This window comes from Pseudomyrmex gracilis, unplaced genomic scaffold (assembly GCF_002006095.1).
Source record: "Pseudomyrmex gracilis isolate BER0280 unplaced genomic scaffold, ASM200609v1 scaffold_450, whole genome shotgun sequence".
Lineage (NCBI taxonomy): Eukaryota > Metazoa > Arthropoda > Insecta > Hymenoptera > Formicidae > Pseudomyrmex > Pseudomyrmex gracilis.
The window spans coordinates 4,208-28,153 of record NW_018021034.1 but is presented as its reverse complement, the minus strand read 5'-3'; the positions used below and the strand labels follow the sequence as shown (position 1 = coordinate 28,153).

The following is a 23,946-nucleotide window of genomic DNA, read 5'->3' as shown; positions in this document are numbered from 1 at the left end:
TTTTTTTTTTGTGTGGCTGTGTAATTGTTATTAATTAAAATATGTCTTAGTATAATCCGATGTTTTTTTCATGAAACTGTGGATAAGAAAAAAGAAAGGCTCTGTCAATTAAATTAATAATTGTGCCTATTTTCTGTGATATCGGATGTGTGGAAATAAAACTTAAATATCTCCCGGACGAAGTCCCCTTTCGGTGCCAGTCAAACAGGATCTTAAAGTCATCACTCACAATTAACTTTGTATCTAAAAGCTTAACTCACGATTCTCCTGAATTTCCAGGGTAAATTGTAATCTACCATGATATTTATTGAAACTTTGTAACAGTGTTTCCAAAAATTCGCTAGGAGCAGTTATAATTATGTCATTGACATATCTATAATAAAAGGTCGGAACAAATGGTAATTTTTTTAAAATTGACGACTCCAAATCCTGCATGACAATATCCGCGATGATCGGCGACAATGGAGAGCCCATAGGCATTCCATAAGTCTGTTTATAAAATTTTGAGTCAAATGAGAAGCAAATAGATGTAATAACTAACTCTATCGCATACAAAAAGTCATTGAGGGGTATTTTGGTGTTTTTTCTGATGTACTTCCATCTAAATTTTATACTTTTCAAGGCCAAATTGAAAGGAACGTTGGTAAACAAAGATATAACATCCAACGACACGAGAACATGATCTATTGGTAGTTCAATACCACTAACTTTTCTAACAAACTCAAGGCTGTTGCTAACATAGCTATGAGCGTTCGGAACACCGGTATATATAATTTTATGTAAGTACTCGCCAAAGGAGTGCAATGGACTATCTATCGACGATACAATTAATCTATATGGGACACCCGGCTTATGGATCTTAGGTACATCATATGCTCTAGAAACGATCCCGTCACTTTATCTAATCGACTTGTATGTCAAATCACTTATGTAATCCTTTTCCAACCATTTTTTGAGTAAATTGTTTAAATTATTTTCAATGTTTTTTACAGGATTACTCTTGATAACTAGATACGTAGATTCATCCTCAAGCATATAGTTTACAGCGTTCAAATAGTCTTGTTTATTTATTGCGACGATCACACTGTCCTTGTCAGCATGAGTAAACAGAATTTCCGGATGTTTGCTACGAAATCTTTTGGTTAGACTAACGTTACGCATTATTTTCTTTTCTTCATAATTTATCAATTTGTGAGATGCGGAGAAATCCATCAATTTCGGTACAAATTGTGCTCTGATAGATTCTGCCGTTTTTTTATTGACAAATCTCAGATTGTTCTCAACATACTTGACGAACTCCAACAAATTACCACTGTTAAAGCAAGGAAAACTAAAATTTTCTCCCAGCTGCAACAATGAAACAACATTCTCTGGAACATGCGAGGCACTGAGATTGACAAACCACTTATCTTTTATAACNGGAATATTGTTGACAACATTCACGTAGTCCCTGGGGTTAATGGAAATTTTAAAACAGTTGTTATTAGTCAAATTATTATTAAATGCAGCGTATTTTTGTTTGTTATTATTGATAAAATAAGTAATAGGTGTGATGTCTTTTAAATTGCTGGCTCGGTTAAAATTAGAAATGCGAATGATCTTGTCTTTTATATGTTTGTTATTGTTGTTGTAAACCTTATTGAGTGCCATAGATTGAGTTGAAAAGAATTCGTCAAGAATATTACCAGGTAAACCATTACAGAGTTGCTTAGTCAAAATATAAATCTCTTTCTGTAAATACATTATTTTCCTGTATGTGTCTTTAATCTCTATCTTTAAGATGTTGATTAAGAATCTATCAGTTTTGACGCGTAATTTACATACCCATTTAACAATGTATACCACCGTAAATGCATGCACAAATTACGCGTGAAATTTTTACATGTTCTTTTTCATTGTTTTGAAGACATTATGTTGGGGGAATATTATTGCTTTGACTGGTTACTAGGTTGACGCTCTTTTTCTGTGCTTTTTTCTATGTTTTCACTGGTAAGTCGGCATTTGTGTACTTCTATTATATTTTAATTGTATCGGTATGGCAAGCCATTATGTTTTTGTTATTTTTTCAACAGATTTGTCATCACTGATGAAGACCAAGTTTATGGTCAAAACGTTTCATTTATTAAATGATAAACAATTTTTTCACAACAACCATCCAGTGTACCACCTCGTATTGGCCTATGCTTTCTTCCCTATTGTTTTATCACAAGGTCATATTCTTTCTCGATTTGAGTGAGTAGAATTTAGAATTATGTAAGATGCATTAATCGCAAACTACAGGGTTGGGCAGAAAAACCTGACACATTTTAATAACNACTTGCGCGGCCGCTATTAATCGGAAGAGGTTGAAACTCCTGGAGAATGAACTAGACACTTGAAGGGTTTTTTTGTTTATTTACCAAAAATTATATCGGTTAAATGATAGCCGTTACAAGCAATACAATTTTCGAGGCGTTTTTCGAAATTATCATACACTTTTTTCAACATCGCGGACTTTATTTCTGCAATTTCTCTCCGAATATTGGCTCTCAGCTGGTCCAAGGTTTGAGGTTTGTTAGCGTAGACACGTTGCTTCAAATAGCCCTACAAAAAGAAGTCGCACACGGAGAGATCGGGCGAACGCGGTGGCCATGGAAACTCAGTGTTGCGAGACAGCAGACGGGTGCCGAATTCTTTGCGTAGGAACTCCAACGTCTTTTTCGCCGTATGGCACGTGGCGCCATCTTGTTGAAAGAAAGTGCGACGAAACTTGCGTTTCTTCTTCACCTCCGGTATTAAAAACGTTTTTAACATCTCCAGATAGCGCTCCGCGTTGATCGTTCCTTGAAAGAAGTAAGGCCCCACTATTCCCCACTCTGCAACTCCACACCAAACAGTCACGCGTTCGGAATGTAACGGTTTCTCGACTATCTGCTGAGGGTTCTCCGTAGCATAATAACGACAGTTTTGTTTGTTTACTGTCTCGTTCACATAAAAATGAGCTTCGTCGCTAATCATTAAAAACTTACGGTCAATTTCTTCGTTGTCTAACAACTCCTTCATTTCTTCTGCGAATCTTAATCGAGCTGCATAGTCGGTATATTTCAATTCCTGGGTTATGAGAATTTTGTAGGGATGAAAATTCATCGCTTTCAACATTCTGCTAAACGAGCGACGAGACATTCCGAGAGCTTGAGCATGTTTACCGGCAAAACGTCGTGGACTTCGTTGCAGAGAGGTGCGAACGCGTGTCTCATTTTCAGGGGTTCTTACAGTTCTTGGTTGCCCTGGAGGCTTTTGTTTCGTGGCTGTGGCTGTTTGTCGGAAGTTTTTGACCTACAGTTTTACAGAATTACGCGAGGAAACGGGATCTCGTGGACGAAGAGAATATTCAATACGAAAATCGCGAATTGCTTGAACGTAGGACTGAGTTATGAAAAAACGCTCGCAAACGAACGCGCGTTGTTGCGGCGGCCACTTCTCCATGCTGGAACTGTACTGATATGTAAACATAAACCTTCAACCATCTATGTTTCGCTCCCGGAGTTACAGCGCCCTCTTTTCACTTGGGGGGGAATTACGATTTTTTAAAATGTGTCAGGTTTTTCTGCCCAACCCTGTATCAAAATGTTCTGAAAGAGCACATTAAGAACTTAAGAGTAAAGATTATTTTATAAAATAATTTCCATTTTATTTTACAAGTTCATTTAAAAAAAAAAATACGTTTACTTTAAAGTAAGAACTCTATAGTTTTACACATATTTTAATTGTATGCAATCTTGTCTTTCATTGCTCCTTCAAAGAATCAATTCTATCAAGTTCAAATGTACATACACAACAAAAAAATAAATATTAAAGAAAGATATTGGGCAGTGTAAGAATGTCAATATATATATATATATATTTTGTATTACAGAGAACAGTTAATATTCCACACAAACATCCTATTTTGTAATCGCATCGACCAAGATCAGCTATTGGGGTACAAGAAAGAAAATTAAGCTTTAAAACCCATGTTTGAATCACAGATGTATGATCAGAATGAATTAGAATCGCAGGAGGACGATCAAAATCAAAAGAGTACTGGTAAATATGTTTTAATAAAGCATTACGATTATTTATATCACTATGTCAGTATACTATACTATAAGAATTTATAAAATATTCGTTTTTTGATAAGAAAATTAATACAATACAAAACAAAGAATTATGTTTTAATACATATAACAAATATATTATTAACAAATAAAAGAAATATAAAAAATAATATAAAAAATAGAACAAAAGATTTTTTAAACTTTTACTTCACAAGGTTGTTACATTATTGTAATATCTGTTAATAGGTTCACCGGTGCTATAATTTAAGCTATCGTATTAATCAGTAGACAATATAATGATTTTTAGATTTGTTGTGCGCCAATTTTTGTATTTAAGAAGTTTAGTAAGATTAGGCCATTGAGCAATGTGATGAGACACTACCATTGCTCAATGACCTAGTTAAGTTGCAGGAAGGCAGCAGTTCTAGAAAGAACTGCTGGTTGCCACAGGGTGCGACACATCGCCGCATTATCCAAAGTGCAACGCAGCATGTGTCGACACCAACACCGGTAACTAGCACGACCGTTGCTAGGACCGGTGGGCATGCTGAATCAGCGCGATCGATCTACTATAAATTGATCGCGTGGATGAAGCAGAGCAGAGACCGTGATAGACTGCTAGCTCACTGTGTGGCTCCGCAAGCCGGAGAGTTTACCGCAGCTAGATACAGCCGTGTAAGGAACATTGTAAAGATCAGGAGCAATAAAGGATATTTTAATAAGTTCAAGTACAGAACTTAATCTACTAACCACCCAAACTCCTCGACATCCAACAGATTACTGGAGCAATTCAGCAACAATCTTTCTTCTCGATAAATACAGGGTAAGACATCTGAATCTATCACCTCCAATAACTCGTTTGTGTGGTCAGGAATCGAAAAAAGTTTCATATAAAAGTTTTGGGGGTTTGAGGGGGAACCAAAATGGCGTACCCTTCAACTTTTGGTTTTGACCGAAAGTGGGTTACTTCAAACGGAATTGGTTTTTTTAAAATAAAAACCCCCCTTTTTGACACCGGAAAATGAAAAAGCGGAAAATTTTACGTTTAGATATAACCTTGGTTGTTTAAAAATTTTCAAAATGGCAAACGAAGATGGCGGACAAAAATTTTAGTTAACCGATTTGCACCAAATTAAGTTTATGAAGGTTTTTGGGATTGCTGATCACGAATCTGAAATCAGATTTGCAAAATTTAAAATAGCGGATTTAAGATGGCGGACCAAGATGGCGGACAAAATTTTTAGCCGAAATTAATAGAAATTACTACTCTTAACACTACCCAGGAACAACGGCGTGGACGTGGTAGTTTTTTGTTCTCTTTGGGGTGCTTTATTTACGTGAGTCCCCTTGCCTCTCACTATCGGGGTGCTTTATTTACGTGAGTCCCCTTGCCTCTCACTATCGGGGTGCTTTATTTACGTGAGTCCCCTTGCTTCTCACTTTCGGGATGCTTTATTTACGTGAGTCCCCTTGCTTCTCACTATCGGGGTGCTTTATTTCCGTGAGTCCCCTTGCGTCTCACTATTGAGGTGCTTTATTTACGTGAGTCCCCTTGCCTCTCACTATCGGGGTGCTTTAATTAGTTAATTTGTAACTTCAAACAGTTAATTCGCTAAGTAGTACACTTAGCGAATTACCTGTTCAAAATTTCGTCCATTTTCTTGAATGCATAGGTCGATACGCCTTCTGAATGATGTGACTGTTCTCAAAAGAATTTCTTGAGATATTGCGGCACAAGCAGTCCGAATACGTTCCTTCATATTCTCCTTGGTTGTTGGTTTTTTGCTATAAACAATATTTTTCAGCATTCCCCACAGGAAAAAATCGGGAGAAGTGAAATCTGGCGAACGAGGAGGCCATGCAACTGCGCCCAATCTCCCAATCCACCTACCATTGTATCGGTTATTCACATAATTTCTTACAATATTTAAATAATGTGCTGGCGCACCATCCAACTGAAGCCACATCCGTTCTCTGGTGAATAAATAAACGTCTTCCAGTAGGTACGGTAAATCGTATCGAAGAAACTGCAAAAAGTTTTGTCCGTTAACGTTTTCTTCAAAAAATAAGGACCTATTAAATAGCCATTTACAATGCCACACCAGACCATTAAAGACCAACGATTTTGGAAATTAGGTGAACGAACCCAATAAGGATTTACATCGGACCAGTAGTGACAATTATTTCTATTTACAGTTCCATTGCTACTGAAAGTTGCCTCATCCGAAAAGAGTACGTACCGGAAAAAGTTTTTATCTTGTTGGATCATTTGCAGAGCCCATTCACAAAAATTTACACGAAGTAAGTAATCATTAAAATTCAAGTGTTGTGTCAACGTTATGTGATATGCATGAAATTTTCTCGCCTTTAATATTCTCGCAACTGTTCGCTGAAATATGCCAATTTCTCTTTCGATTTGACAAGTGCTAATATGACGATCGAGATAATTTTCGCTAAAATGGTTATAACACGATTATCATTAACATCATATTCATGATGTCGTTATCGGCAAACCATAGACCCATCACTTGCTCTCTGCGTAAAGGTTTTAATGGTTACCCTAGTTGGATGCTTTCTATCAGGATAACGTTGAGCACACACACACATACAGACGTTCAGCTCTCAAAAAATTATTTCTACCTTCCCCCAATATTTTGATCATGTCCACGATTTCGTTTGGTGGGTAGGCTGTCATATTAAAGATAAGAAATTACCTGAGTTCTAAAAGTATTGATTTCTCAATAGATACATAAGCGGAGATATCGTTGCTATTTAAGCATTCACGTCTGCTTTATGATTGCAGGATGATAGTCATAGTCATAGCAACCTAGCGGAAAAGCTACATACGAACTAGTCGCGCATAACTATGAATGTCTGAAAGTCAACCGATTTTCACCAAATTTTGTACACGGGAGTTGGTGGGGTTATAACACGATTATCATTAACATCATTATCATGATGGTATCGACCTATGCATCCAAGAGAATGGACGAAATTTTGAACAGTTAATTCGCTAAGTATACTACTTAGCGATTTAACTGTTTGAAGTTTCAAATTAACTAAATAAAGCACCCCGATAATGAGAGGCAAGGGGACTCACGTAAATAAAGCACCCCGATAATGAGAGGCAAGGGGACTCACGTAAATAAAACACCCCGATAGTGAAAAGCAAGGGTACTCACGTAAATAAAGCACCCCGATAGTGAGAGGCAAGGGGACTCACGTAAATAAAGCACCCCGATAGTGAGAGGCAAGGAGACTCACGTAAATAAAGCACCCCAAAGGGAACAAAAAACTACCACGTCCACACCGTTGTTCCTGGGTAATGTTAAGAGTAGTAATTTCTATTAATGTCGGCTAAAAATTTCGTCCGCCATCTTGGTCCGTTATTTTAAATCCGCCATTTTGAATTTTGCAAATCTGACTTCAGATTCGTGATCAGCAACCCCACAAACCCTCGTAAACTTAATTTGGTGCAAATTGGTTGACTAAAATTTTTGTCCGCCATCTTCGTTCGCCATTTTGAAAATTTTAAAACAGCCAAGGTTATATCTGAACGTAAAATTTTCCGCTTTTTCATTTTCCAGTGTCAAAAAAAGGGGTTTCCATTGTAAAAAAAACCACTTTCGGTTGAAGTAACCCACTTTCGGTCAAAATCAAAAGTTGAATGGTACGCCATTTTGGTTCCCCCTTGAAACCCTACAACTTGTACATAAACCTTTTTTCGATTCCTGGCTACACAAACGAGTTATTGGAGGTGATAAATTCAGATGACTCACCCTGTACAATACATATTTGTCGGATATTGGTCCTCTGAAGAAAGTTAAAACAAAAAAATTGATGTGGTCGCAAATTTCAAAAAACATGATGACCATGTTAAACTTATCAAAAACTCCTCTCCAAATTAAAAATAGGTATAAAACTGTCCTCAAAAGAAAAAAAAGTAGTTGAGAACAACTCTAAATCAGGCAGTTCTAGAGAAGAAGTATCATTTAAAAAAGAATTTCGTTAAATTGCTCATTCGGATGATAGTATTCAGCCCGAAGTGTTGCGAAGTGCGAAGAGAGTTAAATACCTTAAATTAGATACACAAATGTCGGAAGAAATTGATAGCAATGATAGTGTCTCCACGCATTCTACTGATAGCTCACCGTCGAATGCAAAAAAGTCGAAACAAATTAATAACGATAAAAAGATGAAATACTGGGAAAAGAAAGAAGCGGCAAAAGAAAGGCGTCACGAAAAAAAGTTACGTCTAATATGTGAGTTATTCGCCAAACAAACAGAGTAGTCAGAACTAAAAATCAAGAAATAATCAGTATTGAAAGGACCAAAGGTAGTAAACAATAAGATAAAAATTATTAATATTGGAAGTTCCTACGTGTTGACTGAAACATTGGAAGTGATATGTAATTTTTGTTTGTAACATTTTTTTAAACTTGTACTTACTTTTTTTTAGACCAGAAATAACACCAAATAATTCTTATAAATTGGACTTCCGCTTCCGGCGCAATACGGTGTAGGAGCAGTGTGAGAGTGTGAGTGAATTTAAAGTAAAAGTGTGAGAGTAAAACGGAAAGGAAAGTGAAGGCGTTGTGGAGGGTAGTGGTGAGGGTGTGGAGAGCGGGTGAGAGTGAAGGGAGGTTGGAAAAAATAGGATTCCTAGGGTAGAGGACGGTTTATTAGGGTGTACGGAGGGACGGTGACAGTTAGACATAGAATAGAAGGAGTATAGAGAGGAAAGGAGATTAGAAGAAAAGTCACTAGGGTCGGGAGGCTAGGGATTTAAGGGTCACTCATAGATAGCAGGAGAGATAAGTGATTGGTCGAGGGGACGGGAAGTGATGGTCTTAGAAAACTGGGAAGGACAGGAGAATGACCGGAAGGTTGAAAGGGAGAAGAAGGGAGATAGAAATAGAAGTGCTAGCGTAGGGAATATAGAGGACTTCATACTGAGAAAGAGGAAAAGGGATATGAAAGGAAAGGGGGAGGAGAGAGAGGAGGAGGGAGCTTTTGCTACAAGTAAAAAAACGCAGAGATCGCCTAGTAAACAGAAGGATACAGAGACGGAGGTAAGGAAGGAGAGAGGTGAGAGAAGTGCGGCAAGATTGGAGAGGAAAGATTGGAAGGAAGAGATGAGGGAGTTTATGATAGAGATGAGGGAGGGGATCAGAGCGCTAAAGGAAGAGATAAAGGATGAGATAAAGGATCAGGGAAGAAGTATGAAAGTGGAGGTAGAGGGGTTGAGAAGGGACTTGAAGGAGAGCGAGAAGAGATGGGGTAAAGAGAAGGAGAGGTTGGAAAAGAGCATCAGAGAGCTGGAAGGAAGGATGAGGGAGCTAGAGTTAGGAGTGGAAAAGAGAGGGAAGAAGGGTGGGAAGGAGGAGAGAGGCGAAAAGGAGGGTGGGGGAGGAAAGATGATAGAAAGAATGAAGGAGATAGAGAAGAGATTAGAAAGGAAGGAAAGGAGGGAGAGGAAGAAGAACCTGTTAATAAGGGGACTTGAGATAAAAAGAGAGAAAAGGAGGGAAGCTGTGGAGGAGATTTTAGAGAAGATACGGGCAAAGGTGGAGGTGGAGNAGGTAAGAAAGATGGGAAAAGGAGGAGGGAAAATGGAGACAGTGTGGGTGAGATTGAGGAGTGAAGAACAAAGGAGCGAGGTATTGAGGAAGAAAAGCAAGCTGAAGGGAAATAGAGAAAGGATAATGGAGGATTGGACCTGAAGAGAAAGGAAGATGAGATGGAAGTTGGAAAAGATCGCAAGGAAGGAAAGGGTAAGAAAATAGAATATGGAATGATAAAAATCGATAAAAAATGGTGGAAATGGGACAAGAAAGAAGAGGTATTGACTGATAGAAGAGGAGTGGTAAGAGAGGAGAGCACGGGGGAAGGCGTGGAAGGGTAGAGGGGGAGAAGGAGGTTACGGAGAAGAAGGGTAAGGAGAGGGAGGAAAGAGGGAGGCGGGGAATAGGGAAGGGAGAGGGTGCAATGAAGAAGGAAAGTAGGAAAGGAGAGGGGTGGAAACTAATGTTTTGGAATGTCGCAGGGGTGGGAAACAAGGATAGAGAATGGTGGGATAGCTTGAAGAGATGAGATGTTATGGTGCTTTGCGAGACTTGGTTAGAGTTAAAGGACTGAGAAAAAATGAGGTTCAGATTGCCAAGAGGCCACAGATGGGAGGTGCAGGGGGCAAGGAGAGAAGGAAGAAGAGGTAGGGCAAAAGGAGGAATGATTATGGGGGTGAGAGAGGAACTGGTAGGAGGAGAGGAGATCAAAATAGAGGTAGGGAGAGAAGGGACAATAATTGGGGAGATATGGGTGAGTAAGGAGAGATGGAGAGTGGTAGGACTTTATGTGTATGAAGGAATAAAGAGGATGAGGGAAAAGATAGAGGATTGGACGGACAAGGGGGAGGAGGACTGCAGAGTGATAATTGGAGGGGATTTTAATGCAAGAGTAGGGACAGAGAGAGGTGGATTTGAGGGGGAAGAAGGGGAGAGAAGAGTAAGGAAAGCAAAGGACGGCAGTGAATGTGGAAGGAAAAAAATTATTGGATTGAATAGAGGAGTACGGTTGATGTATTTTTAATAGATGTATAAGAGGAGATAAAGAAGGGAAATACACGTTTACAGAAGGAAAGGGAAATACAATAATAGATTTTGTGATAGGGGGGAGAAGACAAGAGGAAAGTTTGAGAAGTTGAGGATAAGAGGTAGGATCGACTCGGATCATCATCTGGTAGAGGTTTGGATAAGAGGAGGAGGGGATAGGAAAGCAGGGAAAAGAGAAGAAAGAAAGGTTTGGAGGGGCATATGGGATGAGAAAGGGAGAGTGATGTTTAAGGAAAAGATGGGGACGCTGGAGGAATTTGAAGGAGATTGGGAAAAGCAATTGAACAGGATGAAGGGGGGAATGAGGGGGGCGTTGAAAGAGGTTGAAGAGGAAAGGGGAAAAAATGGGGGAAAAGGGGCAAAAAAGATGGTGAGATAATGAATGCTAAGAGGAGAAAAGGAAGGTAAGGAGACTGCTGAAGGAGTGGAGGAGAGATGGAGCAATGGAAAGGGAATATAGAAAAGGAAAAAGGTAGTTTACAAAGCTCTGTGAGAGTAAAAAAAAAGGGAGGAAAAGGAGAGATGGGAAGAAAAAATCAGAAGAGCGAGAAGGGAGAATGAAGTATGGGAGATAGTGAACAGGGAGAGAGGAGGAAGAAAGAAGGTAAACAAAAGTATTGAGATGGAGGAATGGATGGAGTATATTAAAAGACTGTTGAGAGGAGAGGAAGGGAAGGTGGTAAGAGGAAGAGGAGGAAGAGGATCGGTAAAAGAAGAGGAGAAAGACATTGAGAAAGAGGAGATAAAGAAGGCGATAAGTAAACTAAAAGACGGAAAGGCGAGTAGAATAAACGGGATTCCGAGAGAAGCCTGGAAATACGGAAGGGAGAGGATAGAAAGCTGGGTGGAAAAAGTATGGAAACAGGTGTGGAAGGGAGAATAGTGGCCGGAGGATTGGAAGGAAGGGATCATCGTGCCCATAGTAAAGAAAGGAGAGGGGCTGAATATGGAGGATTACAGAAGGGTTACTTTGATGACATCAAGATACAAAACGTATGTGTCTGTCCTGGCAGAAAGAGTTCAGGAGGATTTGGAGGAAAAAGGGATAATTCTACACAACCAGACGGGATTCAGGAAAGGTATGGGAACAATAGACAACATCTATGCAATGAACTACCTAGCAAACAGACAGGTAGGAAAAAAAGGAGGAAAACTGGTAGCCTTGTTTGTAGACCTAAAGGCAGCGTTAGATTCGGTGGATAGAGAGAGTGTATGGATGGTCAGGAATAAATGAGAGAGATGTAAGGAGGTGAAAAGGTGAGACATATAGAAAAGGCGAGAGGAAGCGGAAATCCGAAGGGGGGAGAATGTGTGTGTGTGGATCGGGATGAGGAGATGGTGTGAACATTCGTGCGGTCTTGCCATCCCTGCAGGGTAAATTAAATTAAATACTTGATTAACGAGAAATGGCCCCAAGTTCAGTATGGAATAACCAAATTTGATAGTAGAGAAGGCGTGACTGAACAGAGATGCAGGATGATTTGCAAAGAAAAAATTATTTTAAACTCTATTATATCCCAAACGTTTCGACTGTGTATTTAGTCATCTTCAGTGGGCACTACATAACAAATCAATAGACTACAGTATAACATTATAAAAAGATATAAATGTGTTGTTTTATAAAATTACAAATACCTTACATTAGCAACAATTCACATCGCANATTGACAATAAAAGAAAGGATTGAACTTAGACAATTCGAAATCATTGTCAAGACTATGACTCGGAACAAAGTCAGCGAGATAAACATGTTTACATTAAAGTGTATTCTTATCAAAGCTTTATTTAGAAAATCTGTTTAAGAGCGGTAAATATAAATCGTCAAGTAATTCAGTATCCGTCATTCTATTCAAACTATGTTTATGTAGTTTAATCTGTAACATCTCTGATGTTAGACGTTTGTTATAATTAGGTTCAATGTCTAAGATGTTTACTTCGTTCCAATTGAATGTGTGTCCTGTTTGAATAAAATGGTCTACAAGAACTGAATTTTGGTTAAAAGTTTTGACGCAGTTTTTATGTTCTTTTAAGCGAGTGGTGAGCTGACGTTTCGTTTGACCGATGTATTTGACGTCACATGAGCTGCAGGGGATCTTATATATCACATTTTTTTGTTGTAAAGCTGATGTTTTATCCTTGTGTGTTCTGATGAACTGTGTGAGCTGATTTAAATTTCTATATGAAAGTCTAAATAGTTGGTTATTGTATTTGGACAAATTAAAGTTAAAATTAGTTGCCGTAGGAGTGAATGGTAATAAAAAATATTTTTTAGTTGTGTCTGTGTTGTTATTTTGTATATTAGGTATAAGAAAGTTTAGTTTAGTGGATATTAAAGTTTGAATTCGGTGGTTAATAGTTTTGAAGATAAAATCTATAGGATAGTTATTGTTGATAAATGTTTGTATGCAAAAAATGAGATTTTTTTGGTGGAAAGAAGGATGTGATAATAGAACAGCTCTATCAACCAGTGTATATATTGTGCCAACTTTGTGGCAAATGGGATTTTGTGACAAATAGTTACGATATCGACCCGAGTATTAATTAAGTATAAATTAAGTTAGTATTAAGTTAGATATAAGTAGCATATTAAGGAAAGCGTTTGTGAAAGTTTTGTGAAAGTTTTGGGTACGTTTCTTTGAAAAAACGCCTTGTAAACCCGGTTAGCTGGGACGCAATAAATGTTACTACTACTACTACTAATTCTTATAAATTTTTTGTCGCTGAAAATAAATTTGTTAATAAAACTGTCTTATCACATTTTTAAACTATTTAGACTCAAAAGTACTTAAAAATGCCATTTTTGGCACCTTTAAATCTAATTTTCTTTAAACTGCAATGTAATAGAGTAATTTTATTTGCAGATTCAACGACAAAAAATCTATACAGAATCTATAAGAATTATCTGGTCTGGTTTGTAGCCTACATTGTGTCTTACACAGTGTAATTTTATGTTTGTTCTTTTAATATTAGTGCACTGAATGCATACTTTTCTTTGCAAAAAACTGACGTAGTAATGTTTAGACGTCTTAAGTACAAACTAGTATAAAGCGAACTTATAGATATTATATAATTTTAAGTTACAATAAAACTTTGTGAGGATTGCAAGGAAAAGTGTTTGTTAAAAAATTACATATTTATAAAATAAATAAGGTATATAATATAAATATTAAAAAGTACATTTATAAAAAAAATACGCTTTGTTTTTATATACTATTTTTTATTAAAAGGTGTTGTACGTACTGTCACAAAATAAATAAACGTTTAATAATTTTATATATACTGTATTGGTTTTTATTTTACGGGAAAAGTACGTTCATCAATTCATCTCTTTTTATTTTTCCTAATCTTTGTAATATAGCTTCTCGTTCTCCTCTACCTTCATTATTATAATCTTCATTATTTTCTGTGACAATATCGATATTAAAATCAAAGTCATTGTCGTTGTCGATGCATAAGTTATGCAAGACGCAACATGATTTAATAAATTTTGATATTTTATCCACAGTATGCAGATCTACTTCGATTAGTTGTCAAAAACGACCTATTAAAAGCCCGAACGCATTCTCGATCAATATTTGAGTTGCACAAAACCGTTTATTGAATTTTTGCTGCTTATCAGATAGATTAGCGTAATCTTTAAAAGGAGTCATTAACCACTCCCTTATGGAATATGCAGCATCTCCTAATATAAAAAATTTGCCTTGTTCATATTCCTGGTAACTCTTCATTAATATCCGACAACTTCAGAACACGTGAATCGTGGATTTTCCCTGGAATACCAGTAAAGACATCGACAAATCTTTAACGGGCATCACATATAACTTGTAGTGTTATTGATGGAATATCATGTTTACATAGGTTGATTTAATTTTATGTGATGGAATTCGTACTTTGATTGACGTACCATCAATGCAGCCAAGCACATTGGGAAAACCTGCAATCTTAAAATTGTATATACTTTACAAAACTAAACGTTATGTTTATCTTCATAAAGTACCAACAAAAAGACAGAAAAAATGCCGATAATAAACGCAGACATTAGAATAAATAAATTATGTAACATAAAATTTAAATATAATACTCAGATCAACATACTTCAAAGAACTCGTTTGTAGTGTTCTCCTTTTCACTAAATTTTATTATGTTTGGAGCAATATCAATAAAAAAATTCATTATTTGCTTATTCTGTCTAAATGTCGTCGCAGGGCATACTCCAAATCTCTGGGAAACATCTCTAAGACAAACTTTATTTCCTGCAAACCTACATGAAATGATAAATTACTATTCGCACAGTTAAATGAGCAATATACTCTGTGTACATATGAAAAATACTTACCACAAACATGACAACATGTCCAATTCAGCGGAAATAAGTTTACTACCTCCGTGAGTTCTATTAGACGGATAGAATTGTGAAATTGCGTACATATCAATTATTTTATAAGCTGTTGTTCTTGCTACGCGAAAATGACTTTTAAACTGTAACAATAATAATATACAACAATAAATATATAAGGTCAATTGCGAGCAGAAAAAACGTTACTATATTTAATAAAATTTAAATCTTTTTATAAATCGAGCGTTTATTATTTCTCTTTGTATAAGCCACGCTGGTCAACAAATGCGTGAGCATTATTCCTTTTGTTTTTTGCAACTAAAGATGGCTAAAGTACAAGTCCGAAACGTTTTGCTATTTTTAATTTTCAACAGAAAAAAAAAGCGCCACTTCGTTGCGCGTGAACTTGGCGCGAGGCACTACCGTGCCTCTTGATTTTATATGTTGTTGTATATACAAAAAAATTCAAAAAAGTAATATAGTGTAGTAAGAATTTTTTCTATAGATAGGCCGCGGCAACGCGTTATGAGCGAGAAGCAATGCAATAGCTAATCAATGCTGGTTTTCCGTTAGAGCAAAATATTGATTGGCTATCGCGTCGCTTTTAGCCGCGTAACGTGCTGCCACGTCCTGTCTGTAGAAGCCTTGGCTATACTACTTACCTGTATTTTGCGTTTAAGTTTAATAAAATTTACTAGAATAACTTTTCATAGAAAAGATGCATTTTTTATTTGAGCATTATTTTTGCAATTCTTGGGATGTTAAAATTGTTTTAACAAAACACTAAACTCAGTCAATTTCTTGGAATGTTAAAATTGTTTCAACAAAACACTACATTTCACTCAAGTTACTTTGTTTATAGTAAAAAATTTAATTAAAAAAATTAATTTTATGGAAAATATTTTGAATAATCTGCAAGTACTCTTTAAAGATACTATGTAAATGTTCTCAAAAGTTTTCTATGTATGTAACTTAAACCACCCTAGTTTGCAGATAGAATATGCAAATGAAAGAAAACCTTTGCAGTTTGTGAGGTAATATATATTTTTTATTAATAACGCGTATGTATAATAATGTGTAATAATTATATATTTTTAATTATATATTTTAGTAATTATATATATTTTTAATATATGTAATGCCGCCACGGCCGCCACGATTTCCTCTTTTTCTTCTTCCTCCTCTCCCTTCCTACGCTCGTACTGGCATACGGAGTGCCTTGGACACTCCGCTGTCGGTACCAGCGGGCCCTGCTCTGGCCGGCTCCTCTTTTTTTTCTGCGAAAGGATTAATACAATTATTAATAACTACAAAGTTACAATTATTATATTTATTACCGAACAATGTGTTATATTAAATAAATAACTTACTTGTTACATCTGGTTGCACCTCTTGCTGCTGTTGCTGTTGTTGCTGTTGTTATTAATGCTGCTGTTGTTCTTGCAGCTGTGCCAATTGCTGCTGCATTTGCAATTGGCAGTTTTCATTATTTTGCAGCCGTTATTGCTACTCCTGCAGCAGTTGCGGCTGCTGCTGCAGCTGTTGCTGTTGTTGCTGCATTATTGTTTGCAGCATTTCTTGCGTTGTCTGTTCTGTAAATACAAAAGAAATATGTTGGTACTTGTTTTTATTTTTTTAAGTTTATTATTGCTACACAAAGAAGATCTGATATACAATGAAAACCTTCTGATTATTAACAGATTTGGTTTTTTTGGAATAAAAATATATAACTGCACATTGTAAACGGAATATGTAAAAGTATGTGTTTTGTACATGATAATAATAGCAAGCAAGAGACATAAAACTCTTTTTATCAAACTTTTAACTCGCTTTTTTTTGGACTTTACATATTCATATCAACTTACTCGATATTATGTATAATCTTATCTCGAAAAACTTACCTTTGTAAAAAAAGGTACAAAAAAGGCGCCAAGCACACGCACACCACGTATTTGATTCAAATTCAACATTTATATCCACTATTTTATAACTCTAAAACGAAGTAGTATATTGTGTACGTATACTATTATTGCAGAAAAGTTATAATAAAAGTAGTTCTACAAAAATTGTTATTTACAAAATTTATTCTACAAAAGAAATAAACTTTAATAGAAAATTTTTTTCTATCAAAACTTTACTACAAAAGAAATGATATAAAAAAATAGTGCAAAGCTAAAACTTTTAAAGACGTTTATATTTCAGTATAAAAGTAAAATACGCATTAATTGAGAATATTGTACGTCATATTAAAAAGTACTAATAAAGTATGCATCGGAGATGGAAATGATCTTGTTTTGCATGGAAAATCCGTGTAAAATTGTTTGCAAAATAAAAAATACTTAATACAAAAAAACTTGGCGCGCCTGCACCGCAAACTAACAACAACGCGCTCTTCTCGCGCGCGAGCTAGTAGCAATCAATATCACGCTAAAAGTGTAAGAGTATTGTACAATACCCTCTCGATATTTGCGCACTTGATATTTTCGCGTTCCTCTTCACATATATTTTCAAACTATCAATATTCACCATTTAATGTTAAAGACAGTTTTCATGTACATAATATGTTAACCGTACTTCAAATGCAAGATGATCATCTTTGTTCTCTAGATGTCTCTCTGTTCACTTGATTAAACTAGCTTTAAAAGGCATTTCCAAAAGATGGAAATATATTTCTTTACATACTAAAATTGATGAACAGGAATTTATATTAGGCCTCAGATTTGTGCTGACTTCTACATTTTTTATTTTTGATAATAAAATTTATAAGCAAACTTTTGGTAGTTAACTCTAATAGGATTTCCATTGTTTCCTATTATTGCGGACATCATGATGCAGGATCTAGTACTAGAAGCACTAAATTCTTTATCTTCTTATGTTTCTTTTTATCTTAAATGTGTGTGCAATGATGTAGGAAAAACGTTATTTTTAAATAAAAAGTTATTGAATATTATGTCAGAGTTACGCACTCGTGCATGTTAATGAATATTTATTACTTTAAAATGTTTTAGGTGCAGGCAAACCAAGTTTTTTTGTACTAAGTATTTTTTATTTTGCAAACAGTTTTATACGGATTTTCGAGTTTACATAAAGCAAAGTTTACAAATGTAAAATTTTATGCGTTTAAGGTTTTCCATGCAAAACGAGATCATTTCCATTTCCGATGCATACTTTACTAGTACTTTAATATGACGTACACTATTCTCAATTAATGCGTATTTTACTTTTATACTGAAATATAAACGTCTTTAAAAGTTTTAGCTTTGCGCTAGTTTTTTATATCATTTCTTTTGTAGTAAAGTTTTGATAGAAAAAAATTTTCTATTAAATTTTATTTTTTTTGTAGAATAAATTTTGTAAATAACAATTTTTGTTATTTACAAAATTTACTACTTTGTTATTTACAAAATAGAACTACTTTTATTATAACTTTGCTGCAATAATAGTATACGTACACAATATACTACTTTGTTTTAGAGTTATAAAATAGTGGGTATAAATGTTGAATTTGAATCAAATACGTGGTGTGCGTGTGCTTGGCGCCTTTTTTGTACCTTTTTTTACAAAGGTAAGTTTTTCGAGATATTACATTTTTTTTACAGTATATTAAATTTTTTATGGGAAGAATGTTACTTTTACGATAGTAATAAAACCAAACAGTCTAAAGTTTAAAGTACTTCAAATGTATAACATAGAATGTATCTACAGGGTCTTTCAGATTAAACGCTCACGCAACAAACATAAAAAACTCCTACAAAAATGAAACGATTTTTATTTGTTATACACGAAAAGAAAGCTTATTTTAGGATATTTTCGATGTGACCACCGTCATTTTCAACAACTCGTTTTAATCTATGAACAAAGTTCTTCATACATAACTTTAACATTCCCACTTCGATGCTATTAAAGATCTGCGTAATTTCCTCTTTAAGTTCTTCCAAAGTTGTTTCATACTCGTGTGGATTTTCAGTACTCCAAATACGGCAGTTTTGTTTGTTGACATACCCGTTTAGCCAGAAATGTGCTTCGTCGCTGAACCATATGTATGGAAGATTACCGCGCTTCTGACTGAGATACGCGCCGAAGGTCGTTGCAAATGCGAGCCGTTTCTCTTCGTTGAGAGGGGAAAGCGTTTGAAGCATCTGGATCTTGTAGGGGAACATGTCGATGTCTTCCGTCATCATTCGGTACGTGGTCGAAGACGACACCCCGATCTCCTGAGCTAAACGAGTCAGACTGGTGCGGGGATTGGCGCGGACTCTCTCTTGCAACTGCTCGATGTTTTGCGGCGTGCGCGCAGTTCGTTTCGCGCCACATTTTCCAACTCTATCATCGAGAACGCTACCGGTTTGTTCGAACTTCTTCACGAGACGTAAGATTACACTTTTTTGGGGCAATTTTCGACGATGAACATTAAAACTCTTTCCGTAAAAGGTCAGAGTTTGAGCGAGGTTATGATTAGTCGAGTAATACGTTTTCACAAGAAATACGCGTTCCGTTAAATCGTACATTTTGACACTATAAACAAACTTCACCGACTTAACCAGTAGCCGAATATTTTCGTCCCGAGTTGGGGAACTCAGTGTTACCATCGATGGAGCAAAAAAAAAATTTTTATAGGAGTTTTTTATGTTTGTTGCGTGAGCGTTTAATCTAAAAGACCCTGTACTTGGCGCTTTTTTTACCTTTTCTTGAAAAGGTATGTTTGTTTGAGATATACACACACACACACACACACACACACACACATATATATAGACATATATATATATAGTAGTAAAATATTTATTTAATTTTCTCCAAGAAAAGAATACAAATATTTGTAGCACCTCTAGGCCACTGTTGTTTTCTAATTTGCATATCATCAGCTTTAACCCAACTTGATTTTCCTTCTCTATATATACTTATATAATGACTGTTTGTAATACACAATCCATTATTAAATATGGCATTCATTACTTTATATAGATATCCACTTACTGAGACTTTAGTTGTTGGTACAGTACGTAAACTAAATTTGTTTACTTGTATTCCCTTACCGTCTTCTTCTGAGAACATAAAATAAATAATAAGTATCTCTTTTGTCAATGTCAATTTTTTTTTAAATATTATATCATTTTTTTACAAGTTTTACATAAATCGTTGTATGATTCACACCACTGCGGGAAAATAACATTTAATAAATCGTTAAGATCATAACTCTTTTGCTCTAAATTAATGACAGAAATTGATATTAAAATATTATTTGATGTAACTGTATTTGTATATTCACAATTTCTGTATCGTGTAGTGGAAGTTACTTGATGCTCAACTACATTTTTTATAAAATCAAATTTTGCGCAAAGAGCCACAAGAAATTCAGATGTATCACGTTTTACATTATTCGAAAAGTTATCTAGATATTGTCGTATTCTATAAGTATTTAAGTTAAGCATTCCATTGTCATATTGATGCATTAATACAAATAAAATTTTTTTAATTATATTTAAATATTTGTTTTCTAATGATACTAAAATGCAAAAAACATTGCAATATTGCATTTGCATACGATGAAACTTTATCTGTGTTTTGGAAACCACGAATAATCCAACCAGTATTTTTCAGAACATTTTGATGTGATTCTTGTAGTTCTTGTACAGAAGCAATTACTTTTGATAACATCCATGGGTTATCTTTTCTCTTACAAATCTTTTGTTTTGAAATAGATATCACTTCTGCTTTAGGTTTATGTATTTGGTTTAACTTGTTATATTCTAATAATAGCTTCTTCACAAGCTTTTACAGATGAAGGATCGTAATTAATTAAATGCAATCCTTCTAAAGACGTTACTCGAGACAATGCAACATAAATTTGACCAGGACTGAATACAGAATTACCTATATCCATAATAACATTCTGCAAACTCAATCCTTGGCTTTTATGAATAGTAATTCCATAACTCAGACACAATGGAAATTGTCTTCTAATAACATATGCTTTTNCCATCACTTGAAATTTGACTCTTATTCTCTCAATTAAAAATTCTTCACCTGATGGCAAAAGAAGATTTATTTTTTCTATATTCTTACTTGATATATCCTTAACAACGGAAATGACCTTAGCTATTGTACCGTTTACAAGACCTTTGCTAGCATCAATGTTACGTCTTATCATATTAGTTGCGCAACTAAGTTCTCGCTGTTTTTTTTGAAAATGCAACTTTATCGTGAAAAAATGGTTACAAATGAATAATTCAAAGTATTGCCCATCGGTAGCTACAACTTTTTCCCATCTTTCTGGCAGAGCTTAAATACCGTTACGGTAAAAGTGTTCGTCTTTTGAGGCTATCCACCAGGCTAATCAAGCCATTTTGTGATGTCTTCATATGAGCGGAACTGCTGATCAGCCAGACCATGTGCCATCGAACGGAACAAGTAATAATCGAACGGCGCAATATCTGGAGAATATGGCGGGTAGGATAAGACTTCCCATTTGAGCGTTTCCACGTAGGTTTCAACGGGTTTAGCAACATGAGGCCGAGCGTTGTTATGCAGTAGAATCACTTTTTTGTGCCTCTGCTCGTATTGTGGCCGTTTTTCGCGCAGTGTTCGGCTCAGTCGCATAAATTGAATTCGATACCGTTCTCCAGTGATGGTTTCGTTCGGTTTCAACAGTTTATAATAAATAACACCGACCTGGTCTCACCAAATACACAGCATAATCTTCGCAGCGTGAATACTCGGCCGAGCCGACGACGTAGAAGCATGACCGGGCAATCCCCATGACTTTTTTTTCTTTGGGTTGCTGTAATGAATCCATTTTTTATCACCCGTCACGATGCAATGAAGAAAACCCTTCCTTTTTTGCCGCTGGAGCAGTTGTTCACAGGTGAAAAGACGCTCAACGTCCCTTGGCTTCAAATCATAAAGAACCCAAGTTCCTTGCTTTTGATTCACTCCCAACGCATGCAATTGCTTGGAAATGGCTTGGCGGGTAACTCCTAATGCTGAAGCAAGCTGTTCTTGCGTTTGGCATAGATCCTCATCGAGGAATGCCTCCAATTCAGCGTTTTTGAAGGTTTTTGGCCTTTCTTCACGCGGACGGTCGTCAATATCGAATTCACCTTGTCTTTGAAGCGACAGAACCAATCACGGCACGTTGTTTCACTTAGAGCAGCATCTCCGTAAACTTTTTGGATCTCTCGATGCGCTTCAGCCGCCGTTTTCTTCGACTGAAATAAGAAAATCAACACTTCCCGCAAATGACGATTATTTGGTACAAAATCAGACATTTTCACACAACCAAAAGTATATGACGCCAAAACAAAATCACTAACGTGTCAAAGCGGCTAGTTTACCATATGTTTAAGCTTGGGTCGTGACGTTTTGGATATGTCAAAATTGACCAGTACTTACTGCTGGAGCCATCTATTGACAAACAGCGGGACTTAGTTGCGCACCTAATAACTTTTGCTCCAATTTTAATAATAATATTTTTCAAAAGTCCAGCTGTCCGTGAATTATCATTTTCATATTTTAACAATACTTTTTGAACTTTTGTTTTTATGAAGCGAGTACATTGTATGTCATCTTTTGCAATTAATACTATTTCTTTTGTATTAATTCGACTTAGCATTGCCGCTTTCAGAACGTCACACATGTGACAAGTTGGCAGTAAACATACGGTATCTATAGGCAAATCACTAATAAAATTACAGAATTCGTTCAATCTAGATTCCATAGATANACTTTTAAAGGATAGTATTCTATTTTCAAAAATCTTACAACCAGATTCTCAATTACTAATCTAATACGAATTCTCGACAGTACCTCACGATAAGTATCATCTCCTTGCTGTCACATATTGATTGTCAATTCATCATAGTCAAACAATCTAGTCCACAAAGTAGTGGCCTCCAGCGAACCGATATATTTATTAACTTTTTCCTTTGATAAGCACACAAAAGCAGGATCATTGTTGTTGTAAGTTACGTGTTGCATGTCATGTATTATTAAGTAATGTGAGAATATCCAAACGTGGGTTTTAAGTTACTATGTGTAGTTGTGTTAAAAAGAAGAACTGGAATCCGGCACGGATGCCCAGTCAGCAGTCGCGGGGCGATAAGCGACCGCGCGCTCAAGGACGTACCGGCCGAAGGTCGCACATGCAGCCAAAAAGATGCAATAGTCTGCATTGCATTTTTCGAGAACTAGATGTCGCCTGATTTTCCTCGGCCAATCACAAAGTGATTAGCTCGAGGATAAAAGCCGGTGTTCGGGCAGTTGCGGGTAGAATCGTCTAGAGTCGTGTCGCGGCCGGAAGCTCTGCCTATCAGAGCATCGCTCGCAAGGATTTATTGTTAGAATATTGCGAGTAAGTGAAAGTGTAACAAAACCAGAGTTAGAAGTAAACGGGTTTATTGTAATACTTTGTTATAATTAATAAAAATCATAAAATAATATTAATAATATTAATTTTCTTCGGCGTCCCTCCCACGCAGCATCCTCAATCTCACGCAAGATAACATCGTGTACAGGAAGTAATTGAAGTAAATCTCTAACTAGAAGAATGTTTTTGTTACCGAACCAACCGTCATCAGAATCAATAGTATCAAATATTTGGGACAGTCGAAGATGTACATACGTTAATGTTAAATTTGATATCATCGACACTTCATCAATTATACTAAGAATAACATCTTTAAGATCAGCTNGTAAAACTTTTAATACATGATCAGATAATTGTTTATATTTAGGAATAAAACCNTGTTCAACAGGCAACTGAAGTAATCTATGAACTGTCAAACCATTTACATTAAACACTGCAATACCAGTAAGAACTGCTATCCCAGGGGTGATACTCTATTGACCACAGTACGATTCGACACCGCTCGATTCGACACAGATTTATTCGACACCAAATTATTCGACACCGTACGATTCGACA

At 36.0% G+C, this 23,946-nt stretch overlaps 2 protein-coding genes across 2 annotated transcripts; one reads left to right on the top strand and one right to left on the bottom strand.

The window, feature by feature from the left end:
• Positions 1 to 8,920: 8,920 nt before the first annotated feature.
• Positions 8,921 to 9,799, top strand: LOC109860699 (protein PXR1-like). The gene has a single exon (XM_020439971.1). The coding sequence runs from the start codon at positions 8,921 to 8,923 to the stop codon at positions 9,797 to 9,799; it is 879 nt and encodes a 292-aa protein (XP_020295560.1).
• Positions 9,800 to 20,766: 10,967 nt separating this feature from the next.
• LOC109860698 (ATP-dependent DNA helicase PIF1-like) lies at positions 20,767 to 23,797 on the bottom strand (the record flags this gene model as incomplete). Its single annotated transcript, XM_020439970.1, is given in 4 exon segments — positions 20,767 to 21,187; positions 22,460 to 22,673; positions 22,760 to 22,946; positions 23,502 to 23,797. Coding segments are annotated over 4 exon segments (1,118 nt in total), but the record flags the coding sequence as incomplete, so codon positions are not given.
• Positions 23,798 to 23,946: the final 149 nt, after the last annotated feature.